At 58.8% G+C, this 12,533-nt stretch overlaps 1 protein-coding gene across 4 annotated transcripts in view; it reads right to left on the reverse strand.

The window, feature by feature from the left end:
• CARMIL2 (capping protein regulator and myosin 1 linker 2) overlaps window positions 1-12,533 on the reverse strand; it is a 123,827-nt gene that overhangs the window by 6,887 nt on the left and 104,407 nt on the right. For 2 of the 4 annotated variants that reach the window (XR_005588955.1, XR_005588954.1), the window contains exons 35-38: window positions 7,227-7,263; window positions 4,384-4,455; window positions 3,046-3,209; window positions 346-453 (exon numbers count right to left, since the gene is read on the reverse strand). Coding sequence is in view for 2 of the 4 variants with exons in the window: in XM_039503448.1 (XP_039359382.1) it covers window positions 346-453; window positions 3,046-3,366; window positions 4,384-4,455; window positions 7,227-7,263 (538 nt within the window). In the remaining 2 variants the exon portion in view is untranslated. Of the gene's footprint in view, window positions 1-345; window positions 454-3,045; window positions 3,367-4,383; window positions 4,456-7,226; window positions 7,264-12,533 lie in introns of all 4 variants that reach the window. The other 2 variants (XM_039503448.1, XM_039503447.1) reach the window with 1 other exon arrangement.

A 12,533-nucleotide genomic window follows, 5' to 3' on the forward strand; every position in this document is an offset into this window, starting at 1 on the left:
TCGTAGGACTGGAAGGGACCTTGAGAGGTCGTCTAGTCCAGTCCCCTGCACTCCTGGCAGGACTGAGTGTTATCTAGACCATCCCTGACAAGTGTTTGTCCAACCTGCTCTTAAAAATCTCCCATCATGGAGATTCCACAACCTCCCCAAGCACTTTATTCCAGTGCTTAACCACGCTGACAGAATGTCCAACCTAAACTGCCCTTGCTGCAATTTAAGCCCATTGCTTCTTGTCCTATCCTCATGTAGGGAGCCGCCCGAGCGGCAGCTCCCAGGTGGTGCTCGCATGCCCTGGACACACCTGCGCCAGGAAGAGCTCAGGCCCCAGGCGCTCCCCACACTTACTCTCCAGAGCGGCCGTGCAGCCCTGCTCCCTGAGCTGTTCTTCGTGAACGGAAATGGCACGCCTGGTGGCCACATTTTTCAGACGAGGCTTGGGTTTCAGGCAATTGTCTGAAAAGAAGAGGAGACACCGTCACAGAGAAGCAGCTGCCTGCTAGGTCACTCGGCTGCTTCCAGTCCACCCTCCGGGGGATTCACCACCTGGGTCCCACTAACGTGGCAGCCTGGCTTTCCTCTTGCTGCGCCACAAACATTAACCCCCTCTGAGCCCGCTCCAGCTGCATGAGCAAGCTGCCCCTGCGCATGGGTGGGAGCAACTAGGGAACCCACCCACTCCAATGTGTGCAAAGCAGCACTGGATCCAGCTGGCAGGGCTGCTGCTGAGGCCTTTCTGGGACCAATTCAAAGGGAGAAACAGGCAGGACACGGCCCCGAGCCACCAGCCCGTCCCCATGCACCCACTGCGAACGGGTTTGGACTGCCCCTGCTGGCAACACGTGACTCTAGTCTAGTCCGTGTGCAGCCAGGGACCGAGCCCAGGCCTGCTGCCTGCAGGGCCCAGCAGCTGTGCTACACACACGACTGGCACCAGGTTTCAGGTTAATTTACCTAACTTCACTTAACAGGAGTAGAAGTGGCCACCCGGGCCTGCCCTATATCCACCGTTACTGCACCCAGTGCCAGCACTGTGCGCAGCCAGGGCCTACACCAAGGGGCTGCTGCTTTTTACGTCTGTGGTCCCTGCAGGGCCCGCCCAGCCCCAGCAGAGGGAGCTAGAGTCTACTGGGACTTGTGCAGCTCCAGAATCGTTTGCCAGCGGCCAATCCGTTAGCCCTTTGCAGAGACGCTGCCGGCCCGGGGATCCCTCGGGGACACTGCGACGGAAGGGGACTCTCTGCTCCCAGGCTGCGGCTGATGGGCCAGCAGTCACCAAACCCATCATGCTCCTTATTAACTGAGCACCCGATGCCACACCAAACCCAGCAGCCCAGAGCAGCACTGAACTCCCGTGTTTCTGTGCTGACACCGAGGCAAGCTGCACCGGCTGGTTAAGTGTTTCTGGCTCAGGAGGCCAGAGTAGCACACTTCGGCGCCTGGTCTGCGCTTAAAGTGTAGGTCACAAGCGCTACCTGGCTCAGGGGTGAGAACAATCTGCATGTGTGAGCGACACAGCTCTGCTGCCCTCAGGGGTGAAAGTAACTTACAGGACTTACGGCACTGCTGGAGTCCTGAGGGGGCGTGGCTTCATCTGGAAGAGGCGGGGCCTCTTACGATTTAAAGGCCCTGGGGCACCAGCTGTGGCTGGGAGACTCAGGGCCTTTAAATCAACCAGAGGCTCCCAGCTGAAGAGGTGGCTGGGAGCCCCCCGGGGGGGGAGAACCCCAAGTTTTGCCACGCTGGGGCCAGGATTTAAAGGGCAGCCGCAGGCAGCCCAGAGCCCTTTCAATCCCCGCCATGGAAGCCGGTGCGGTCCGGCACAGTGTACTGGCTCTTGCCGGTACAGCGTACCGGACCGGACCGGCTTACGTTCACCTCTGGCTGCCCTGCTCCTAGGAGAGAGACAGTGGGGTTCCTGGGCAACTGCTTCTATCAACCTCACTGCCACTGCTCGAGGCGGCAGCTCTCCAGGCCGTAGCTGTCTCTGCACTACAAGCCCCGGAGCATAGCCCGGGAAGGCGAAGCAGCAGCCTGTAGGCACTGCGTGGCACTGTTAGAATGGCAGGTGGGGGAGTTAGGGGCAGGAGCAGGGCGCAACCTTGTCCCCTTTTAGTTACGGGCTCTGTCCTTGGCCGACCCAAGGCCTGGCACAAGTGAGAGACCCAGACACAGCCCAGGGGCTGGGGGTGCAGGGAAAGAGGAGTACTCAAGCCCACAGGCCATCCTGCCTCTTGGCAGGTGGATGGGAGAAGAGACCCATGACCAGGAAGAATCTGGATCCAATTTGGTGGTGGTGCAACTCCCACGGACAGGCCGAGGGAAGAATTTACGTTATTGCTGGAAAGTCATTTGCCTGCCCAGCTGGAACGAGAACAGGGATTGTTACCTGCCTGCTGGAAGCAGAGCAGGACGGGCCGCGGACCCAGTCGCCAGTCAGCCAGGGACCAGCTGCAATGCCAGGCTGAGCCAGGAACTCCCAGCACAGGCACCTCCCTCCTCCCCAACCACACCCAGCACTCATGTGCCTTGGGCGTGGGCTTCCCCTCTGCTGGTGCAGACCTGCTCCACCCCTCTGTCAGCCACCCTGTGCCTCCCTCACACCAGTCAGCCACACTGCACGTCCCAGCCCTGTGTCAGCCCCTCCCCGATGGCTACTGGACACAGCCGGGTGGCCGTGCGCCGACAGCTCGGGTTGTGTTTACCAAGCGAGCGGGAGTGGAGCCGGGCCTGCAGCAGGGCATCACCGGGGAGCCCTCAGCTCTGTGCCGCGGCCAGGATCTAGAACCCCAAGAGCTAGAACTCAGACACTAGAACCATGTACTTTTTAATTCACCCCCACAGCTGTCCCAGGGCTTGCCCGGTCCCACACTGCCTCAGGCTCTGCTTTAGGGCAGCACAGGCAGGCCCCAGGAACATCCCAGGACTGGCACCCCAGCCAGTTCCTGCCCCCTGAACTTCCTGACTCGGGCCCTCACCGAATGCGGAATTACGTTCTTCACTGAGCCCCCCGCAGACACCTCCGCTTCCCGCCCCTACGCCCCGTACCTGCAGCGACTGCATCCACGCTGTCCCTGCTAGCGCCTGCGTTGCTGATTCTCCGTGGCGCAGGGGCAGGCGTGCGCCTCCCGGGCCGGGGCAAGGTGCTGCTCCAGCTCTCTCGGACCTGCTGCTCCGCGGGGCTGCTCTGCTCTTGAAGGACAAAGGCGCGCCTGGGGGAAGAATGGAGTTCAGAACACCTGCCCTTGAGCTCGGCATTCAGCTGCTTCCCCAGGGCCTTCCAGGAGAGCCGCACGTCGCTGGGCCCGCGGCTGGGCTCGGCCGCAGCTCGGCCCCCTGCGTCGGCAGGGCCGCTTCGCGCAGACGGCTCTGAAGGGGAAAGCAAGGGAGAGACGTAAGTTGGCCCCACTCCTGGCTCAGTGGGGCAGCAGAGGGAGGCAGGCTCTGCTTTTCATGCCCTGGCCCAGCTCCAGCCTGGCTGTAGTACAGGCTGTTGTCCCAGTAATACCAGCCTCACATCTCCGACAAACGGCCCCTCGCGAGCCGGCGGGAGGAGCCTGGGGGCTGCCAGCTCCAGCCAGCCTGTACGAGCCAGCGCGGGCGGGGCTGGAGGGAGACCCAGCTGCCTGGAGCCATTGGAAAGCACAGCTCCCTTTCCAGCACCCAGTCACCATTGAACGTCACTACCCTGCCCTGCTGGAATAGCCCCTGCTCTGCCCAGCGGGACGGCAGCACACGCGCCACACACAGGCTGCGCTTGCCAAGAGAAGGGGCACAGCCTGGGCCCACTCACCCCCCGCTGCCCGCACTGGCGCCTCACAGGCCCTGGTCTTGAACTCCTCTTTACTGGGAGGGGCGATTTCACTATCGTGGCCTCTAGTGCTAGTGCCGGGGGAAATGGCCTTCCTGGGTTTCATGCACCATCAATACAGCCAAGTTGGTCTGGCAGGGGGACACGGAGGCAGAGAAGGCTTCCCCACGGGGCAGACACCAATCCCCGGCCACAAGCTATGGGCTCTGGCCTTGGGGCACTCAGCCGAGTGCCCCCAACAAATGTGGCTGGGCTGCGGTCCACACCCAGCCCCACGGGGCATGGCTGGGGAGGAGCAATGGGGGGACCCTATTTCCCAAAGGGTGGCTTTAGCCTTTCATCCCCCCCCCAGGTGCCAGGTAGCTGTGCGTGGGCTTCCAGCCTGTCCTGGCAGAGCGGGGCACGGTGTCACCTGGCTGTGCCTGGCAGGGCAGGCTCCCCCCCCCCGCATCTGGTGCTCCCAGTGGGACGGCTGGCACTGAGCGTGCTGCCCCCTGCTCAGCCCACACAGCCCGTGCCTGTGCCCACGGCCGCCCCCACCCAGCTCCGGCAGGCGCCCGCGAGGAGAGACCTACCTGTGGACATGGAGTGTGTGCGAGATTTCAAGACAAGGGGAGGGGAGCCCGCCGCGCTGTCCATGATGTCTCCTGGAAACACAAACATCCGCATTCAGGGAGCAGCACTGAAAGCTCCACCCCCCGCAGGGACCCCCCCACACCCACTTGTGGGGTTGAGCCCAAGGAACGATCAGTGAAGCCGCTGGGCTGAAAGCAACTGCCTGCCCTGCTCTGACGGCCTCTAGAAATGGGCCCCACAGCCAGCTGGCTCTGTTTAGCGGTAAGACGTGAGGGTCCCTGCAGGCTCCCCTGGGATGGGAGTAGGGTTGCCAACCCTCCAGGTTTGGCCTGGGTCTCCCGGAATCGGCATCGATCGCCCGGTGACTATTGAAAGCAAGCTGGGAGATTTGAATAGGATATTTTAAGAAAATGCCATGATGTCATGTTGGGAAAAAAAAATCTCCCAGAATAACTTCAGTCCGAGTTGGCAACCCTAGATGTGAGCCAAGCCAGGCTCTTGCCTCTCACACATTGGTCCCAGTAGTAAAGAGCCTGCAGCCCCCCCACCCCTCCACCCACACATAATCTCCCCCCCACACACACCCCGGGTCGGTCATCAGTGGCTTTGCAAAGAGTAACCGCAGGGTAGCAAACAATTCTGTTCTTGCTCCAGGAAGGGCAATGGCCGCCCGTGCCGGCCTGGGCCGGCCCTGCTGGGCTGACACGCGTAATCTTAGCACTTGTCTGTATGAGCCGTTGGGCTGCAGCAAGCTCGGGTATCACTAGACAGCCACTAGCTACTCCCCACTAGAGTGAGCTGACACCCCCCCGGCCATCCCTCGTGGACACACCCTAGCTTGCTGCTCACTAACGGCCCTTGTAAACAAGCCCTTAGAGCAGGGGGTCTCAAACTGGGGGTCGGGACCCCTCAGGGGGTCGAGGTTATTACATGGGGGGGTCGCAAACTGTCAACCTCCACCCCAAACCCCACTTTGCTTCCAGCATTTATAATGCTGTTAAATATATAAAGTGTTTTTAATTTATACGGGGGGGGGGGGGGTTCGCACTCAGAGGCTGCTGTGTGAAAGGGGTCACCCGTACAAACGTTTGCGAGTCACTGCCTTAGCCACAGCAGCTGGGCCTGGGACCTGGGGGAGCAGATGGGGCTGTAAGGAAGAGCTTTGGGGGTTTTCAAACAGGCACTGCCGAAAGCAGACCTGCACCTTAAACCCTCCATGGACTGCAAACCTCTCCCTTCCACCCTTGCCCTACTTCTTAGCAAGAGCCAGGGGGCTGTCCACACGGGCCATTCGATCGGTGCAGCGCCAGCGCTTCAGCGAGCCCCATGTGACGCCACGGTCACACCTGGCTGCACACTCTCCTAGCAGGGAGTTCAGACGCATGACGTCAGGCCTTGGTGCAGAGCCAGGGATTCCCCCTGCGCGGCTGGCACGGCCGGAGTGCAGCGTATGACCCCTCCCACCTCTGGCAGACGTGCTACTTTTTAAATTCGCCTGCGTATGCTTATGTGCGCTCTCGCCTCCTCCTGCACCAGGGGAGGTCCCAGCTGCTCAGTTTGGGAATGTTGAGCTAGCAGGTGTGTGCATCTTCCCCTGGGAATGCCATAGGGACTGGCACATTGGGATTGCCCCTAGGCACAAAGTTACAGACACGGCCGGCCCGGCTCTTCGCTGGCACTTTTCAGCATGTGCTCTCCAAGCGTGTTTACACAGGCGCTCAGTGTCATTAGCTCGTTTGAAGTTGGGGAACTGAGGCTCGGGGGGTGAAGTGACTGCTCGGGGCCCGCGCCTGTTGCTGGGCAGGTCAAGAGGGGTTCTGCCCCTGGCTTTAGGGGAGCAAGCGCTGGCCCCTGCAGGATCTCACACCCTTTCCGGCTGTTTGAGCCCCAGGACACAATTCGCCAGAGAGCTGGTCACTTTTCCAGCTAACTGGGTCGAGATGGAAAAATGCCTTTTTGACCAACACAAAAGCATTTGGAATCGTCAAAAAAAAATAAGTTTTGAACCCAAATTCGTATTGCCTGGGACCAGAGTCTGCCATGCTGGCTCTGGCCAGTACTGGAGATGTCAGGCCGTGGAAACCCGCCCCCCCGGACAGCCCCCGGCCTATTGCAGAGAAGGGGGGATTCCTGCCTGTCTCCAGCTGGAGAGCGGATCTGCCCAGCACTATGCAGGCGGACTGCAGTGAGGCTGATGGTAGCGACAGGAATTGCTTCCGGCGCTAGACCCCAGAGGACTGGTAGAGGAATCGCCTATGGACCTAGCCTGCTTCTGTGTTGGGATTGGAGAGCACAGCATCCCGGCAAAGCCGGCAGGAGCAGCACTTACCGAAGGGATCGCCCCCATTTCATCTCTGCTGCTCCGCTGTGCAGCTCCCCAGGGCGCCACTGGGCAGCCACTGCTGTTTGAAGCACCATGTTGTCTTAGAGGGCTACCACACCAGTGCCCACTGGGTGCCATAGCCTATCCCAGCATCCCGCTGCTGCTGCCACCGCTGCCCCCTCCAGCGTAGCAGTGACTGGAGCAAGGGACCAGGGACGAAATCCCACTGCAGACCAGGTCAGTGGGACCTTCAGGAATGAATGATGGGGCTGGCCCTAGGCTATTCAACTGGCCAAGGCCTCGCAGGGAAAAGGGCTTGCAATGCCCAGCGAGGGAAATACTGCTTGCACATGTTTTCAATGGGTGGTTTTTGCGGCGTGCCAAGCATCAATCTGCACCAAGCCCTGCCAGAGACTGTCTGGGCCCTGGCACCTGCTCTGGCCTCCTACAGCCTTGGCCTGAGACCCAGCTGCCCCGGTAAAGACTGGCAAGAGATAGGATGCAGCCGATGTCACTTACCGTCTGAACCAGCTTTTTTGATCTCTCCTTCTTTACTCTGCAAAACAAACGGAAAGAAAACCCCATCACAGGCAGAACCTCCTGCTAGGACGCCCTCCCGCACGAGGGAGCCTGGGACTGCTGGTGCTGAACTACAGGGAGAACCACAGAAAGGGACAGCTGAGGCTGAACGGGCAGGAAATCCCCCATGGCTGTAGCAGAGACTTCCTGGACACAACACCGGCTGGGACATTTCCAGCTCAACTGGCCAAAGCATCAGCAAACCCACCCTAGGAAACCATCCTGCCTGAGCCTTAATCTCAGCAGCTTTCCCCAGCAGCTCATTTCCATGCTCTTCACCTGAAATGTTGTTGGGACGGAAGAAGCCAAACCCTCCACCCAGCCATAGCCTCCCCTGACTCCACTCAGCCTGGGCGTAAGCATCTGGCCCAGCGGCCGAGCACGCAGGAGGAGACGACTTTCCAGGGAGCCCTGCTGGGGGGCTAGCTACTGTTGTGGCCATTGGCTGTCTCATGCTTGCCCAGCAGGCTTCCCAGGATTCCCTGCTGGGAAGGGCCAGGCTCTGTGAAGAGCTTCCTCTCCGGGAAGTCAGGAACATGGCCACACCCACTGCCGGCAGCGGGCCTGGCTGGCAGCGCCGGGAGAGCTCACCCGCTCTCCAGCAGAGTGCTGGGCACATGGCGAGAACTTGCCATTGATTAAGGCTGATGACAGACTCTGCTCTCCTTGAATACCTGTGTATCTAGTGTCCCTCACAGAGCCACAGAGACCCTCGGGAAACCTGGTTCTCCTGGGACAGAGGCTTGGGATCTAGACCAAATGGAAGGCCAGGCCATTTCAGTAGCAGGGGGTGGGGGGAATTCTGAGCAACCCCCACTGCCAGGGGCCCTCGCCCGGGTGCAAAGGGCAATGGGATTCCTTAACTTCCTCTCAGCACTGGCATCTACGGACTGGAGCTCAAGGGCCACTAGGGGAGAGACAAATCAGCTGGCCGCCCACTGTGCAAACCCTGGAATTACAGCAGCTCTAAGGAGGCCTCTGGGAGAGCCCAGAGATGATGCTGCCTCCATGGGCCCAGACCGCACCCAAGCTCTGCCTCCCTGCAGCATGGACGGGTCAGCGGCTCCCCCTGGACACACAGCAGGCTTGGAAAACGTAACTACTAGCCTCTTCCAGCGAGGGACCAGGGCAAAGACCTCACACGCGCTTCCAAGGGCTGCTGGGTGAGCAGCACTGGTCTCCGCGCTGCCTGGGGGACAGGAGGTACAGACCTCCTGGCTCAGAGCTAGCAGGGTGGGTTATGGCCTGGGGCCAGTGCACGAATGTATGAGCACCGAGAGGGTAAATGAGCCATGGGAGACGCCACTGGCTGGAACAGCAGCTCCCTGTCCTAGAGGCTGGCAGCTGTAAATGAAATAAAGCAACTGACGGGCGCAGGCTGCCTGGGCAGCTCTCACAGCAAGGGTGCTTCGGGGAACGTGCATTTGTTACAGGGCAACATGCCCTGAGCACCCATCAGAGGGCCGGCTCGCGAGAGGTGCTGAGCACCCGCGATGGCCCCACCAGTGGTTGAAGGGATGCGGCGGAGTTTGCTGCATCGCCTGGCGAGTGCTTACTAGAAAGTGACATCACAGAGGCGTGGCGAAGAGCCCGGCCCCTCAGACTGGGAACCAGAGGAGGATGGTGCTCGGTGCAAGGCACCGAGACGGGGGAAGTGCAACCATCAATGACACCTGTGGCCAATGCTACCTGGGGATAGGGCCGAAACAGTGCGGAGGGATTTAGAGGAGTTAAAGAGGCCAGTCTGGGCCCGTGGGTGCGGGGACAGGCTGATGTACAGAGCGGGGCAGCAGCCGCAGCCCATGAGACCCGGCAGTGACTGTGGGCAGAGGCAGGTTTGCAATGTGCTCCGGGTAACATCAAACCCAGTGCAGGGGCATGGCCGCCCGGGAGCAGGGAGGCGACAGGCTGCTCTGAGAATACTGGCCTCAGCCGCACCAGCAGGCAATCCCAAAGAGCTACGCAGCCAGGAAAGGGGAGGGAGGGAGGCGGCAAGGTGAAGGATCAGCCATCGCTGTAAAGTCACCGACCAGAGCTGTGAGTGGGAGGGCACGAGAACGGCCCGCGAGAGGCATTTCTACACCAGGAACCCACTCATCTCAACTTCCACCGGCTCTGACTCAGGCCCCACAACAGCGGAGGAGTTCGTGGGCTGCCGAGGGGGCACTGCAGAGAGTGAGGGCATGAGATGGAGCGAAGGAAAAACAAACAGTGAAATGGTCTCCTACGAGGAGCGGTGGAAATTCCATTGCTTGAGTCATCTAGAACTGGGCAGCGCAAAGCCCAGGAGAATGGAGCACAGGGACCAATTCTGCGCTGGCTGCTGGCAGGGACTAGCCTTTCCCAGCTCTGTCTGCTAGGGTGTGTTCTCGTGGGACCATCCACTGTATGGGCATTGGCCCTCTGGCAGCCCATGCTATATAACGAGGCCTCCAGACCCAAGGGCAATACCAATGCTCCCGAAGAGGGAATTCCCTAGTGAAAACGCAGGGGCAGCTCTCGGGGAAGTACAGGTAACTCTACAGAAAGGCAGCTGATTTCCGCCGAAGCGCCTGCTTCCTGCTCACACGCTTATGGGAATCAGGCATCAAGAAAGCTCAGCCTTCGGGAACGGTCAAGCAACCAACGCCAGGGCCTGCCTCCCCCGGGCACACAGCAAAGGAGGGAAGAGTAGCCCCTGCTGCTCCCTGCCCCTCCAGCTCTGCAGCAGATCCTCAGCTCATGAGAAGTCAGGGTTGCCCAGCCTCTCCCCAGCCGCAGGCTATGCTGCCAACGTGCTGAGGGCTGAACCTGCATGTGGTCGAGACAGTCAGCATGGCACCAGTGGCATTCAGGCATGATCTCAGCATGACCATGGCTGTGCTGCCATATTAAAGAGGAGGCCAGTTAGCTAGCAGGACGACCTGCTGTTGCTCTAAGGACTCTCAGGAAAATCCTGGGCACATTCAGGGGTTAGACAAAGACGTGACACCAACAGCAGACAGGTCTAGATGGGCTCCAGGACCAAGATCTGACTAGTCACTTCTATTTGCTGGTCCTAGGCCGATCAAACATGCGTTTCCTAAGCGTTAGATGCAGAACAGCCTTCACCATTCTACACAGGGGTACCTGAGCACCTTCCAGCAGCGCATCGAGCAGCATGACTATGAGCGGTCCCATGTTCGTTCACCCAGCCTCTGCCTGGGGCCGGTGCACCATGCAGGGCCTTGTTTCAGTAGGGCTATTCTGATGCTATATGTTGCTCTGTGTTTATGTTGGCGAAGGCAAGGTTAAGAAACACGGCTGGCACTGGAGCAGAAGGTGGGAAGGTTTGTGATGACCCTTAGCTCCTGGGGGAGTTCCAGGACCAGGCCCGAGAAAGTTCTGCCTCCCACACAGACAAGCTTCACCCTTGTGGCAGAGAGTTCCACTGTGCCCGAGGAGCAGGGCTGTTGCCCGTGACATCTTCATTCCACAATGTTAGCTGATATCCTGGGCATGGACCACTCGAAGATAAGGACTGAAACCTCAAATCTGATTCGTTTTCCTATGGGAAGCCAGTGCAGAGAGCAGGTCTGATGTGAATGTGCCTCACTGAACCTGCACAAGATGCACTAATTCTTGCTGCTTGTGGGCAGTGTCAGGACATGCTGCTGACCTGCCATTTAACATGTATATTGGGGCAGCACCCGCGGGTCCCCATTGGGATCACCATGCTGGATGCTGCACAAGCACGCAGGGAGACACCCTCTCTGCCCAAAGAGCTCACATCAAAGAACACAGCTGTAATTTTGTGCATTACACCCCCATGACTCTGCAGCGAGCAGCCCCTACAGGGCTGTCCAACACGTACGTACTTGGTGGTAATGAGGAGCAGCAATGCAGATGCTTAATGAAGGGCTTCTCTCAATTCCAGAGGGAGGAAGGGAGAGCTGTTCCCACAATCCCCTGCCTTTCCCAGCAGAGTTTGAAATATTTATGGAAGAGGTGGGGGAAAATGCATTAAGCATTCTGTGCATCTGAGCCAACGCAATGCTGAGTCCCCATAGCTCCTCTGCCTCTTCTGCTCTCCTCAGAGGATATTTCCTTTCCAAGGCGATACCCCCCACCCCCCGCCCACAGAAGGCTTCCATTCACCTTTTGCTCTTGGCCCCTGCGGCCTTTCAAGGCAAGCCTGTAGGCTGGCACCCTCCTTGTCAATATCGGCACATGGCTGCAGATTTTCACAGGGCAAAGCTGCGACACAGCCTCTTAATTTGTGCCCACAGATCAGAGTCATCGAATCATAGAATACCAGGGTTGGAAGGGACCTCAGGAGGTCATCTAGTCCAACCCCCTGCTCAAAGCAGGTCCAATTCCCAACTAAATCATCCCAGCCAGGGCTTTGTCAAGCCGGGCCTTAAAAACCTCTAAGGAAGGAGATTCCACCACCTCCCTAGGTAATCCATGGCCATAACAAACCACGCACGTAAAAGGCAGCACTCAGCTATCCACCTGGACGCCTGCCATTAGCAGCTGGGAAACACAAGTATTTGTGCTTGCAAAATGAGATGATATTGCTGAAAATCAGGGCAGCTGCATTACAACAAAGCAAGATTCTGGAGTCCTAGTAGATTTTCAAACTGCCCCTTGATTCTCTAAATAAAGAGCGCACAGGAATTCTCCTCTACCAAGCCCTGCTTCAAGCCACATATCACCTCACTCACCTGGAGCCGCTAGCCATGTATGTTAAACACAGGCGTGACCCCCAGGCCCCTCAGTGCCACGTGGCAAAGGGCATGACACATCAGGCCTGACCCACTCATTGCCCAGCACACTGTCGTCATGAACTGTACCTACAAGGTGTCCTGTAAAGTCTCATTCACAGACTGGTGACACGCTGGTCCTGCTAATCACTGCGCAATGTACGGACAGGCTGCATACAAAGAGCTAGAGATGCAGGCTGGGATGTTCGGAAAGCCCAGCTCACCCTAGCCCAGGGGTCGGCAGCCTTTCAGCAGTGCTGTGCCGAGTCTTCATTTAGTCACTTTCATTTAGGGTTTCGCGTGCCAGTCATACATGTTAACGTTTTTAGAAGGCCTCTTTCTATAAGTCTGTAATACATACTAAACTATTGTTGTATGTAAAGTAAACAAGGTTTTTAAAATGTTTAAGAAGCTTCATTTAAAATTAAATTAAAATGAAGAGCCCCCCGGACCGGTGGCCAGGACCTGGGCAGTGTGAGTGCCACTGAAAATCAGCTCGCGTGCCGCCGTCGGCACCCGTGCC

The sequence above is a fragment of the Mauremys reevesii genome, linkage group 16 (assembly GCF_016161935.1).
Source record: "Mauremys reevesii isolate NIE-2019 linkage group 16, ASM1616193v1, whole genome shotgun sequence".
Classification (NCBI taxonomy): domain Eukaryota; kingdom Metazoa; phylum Chordata; order Testudines; family Geoemydidae; genus Mauremys; species Mauremys reevesii.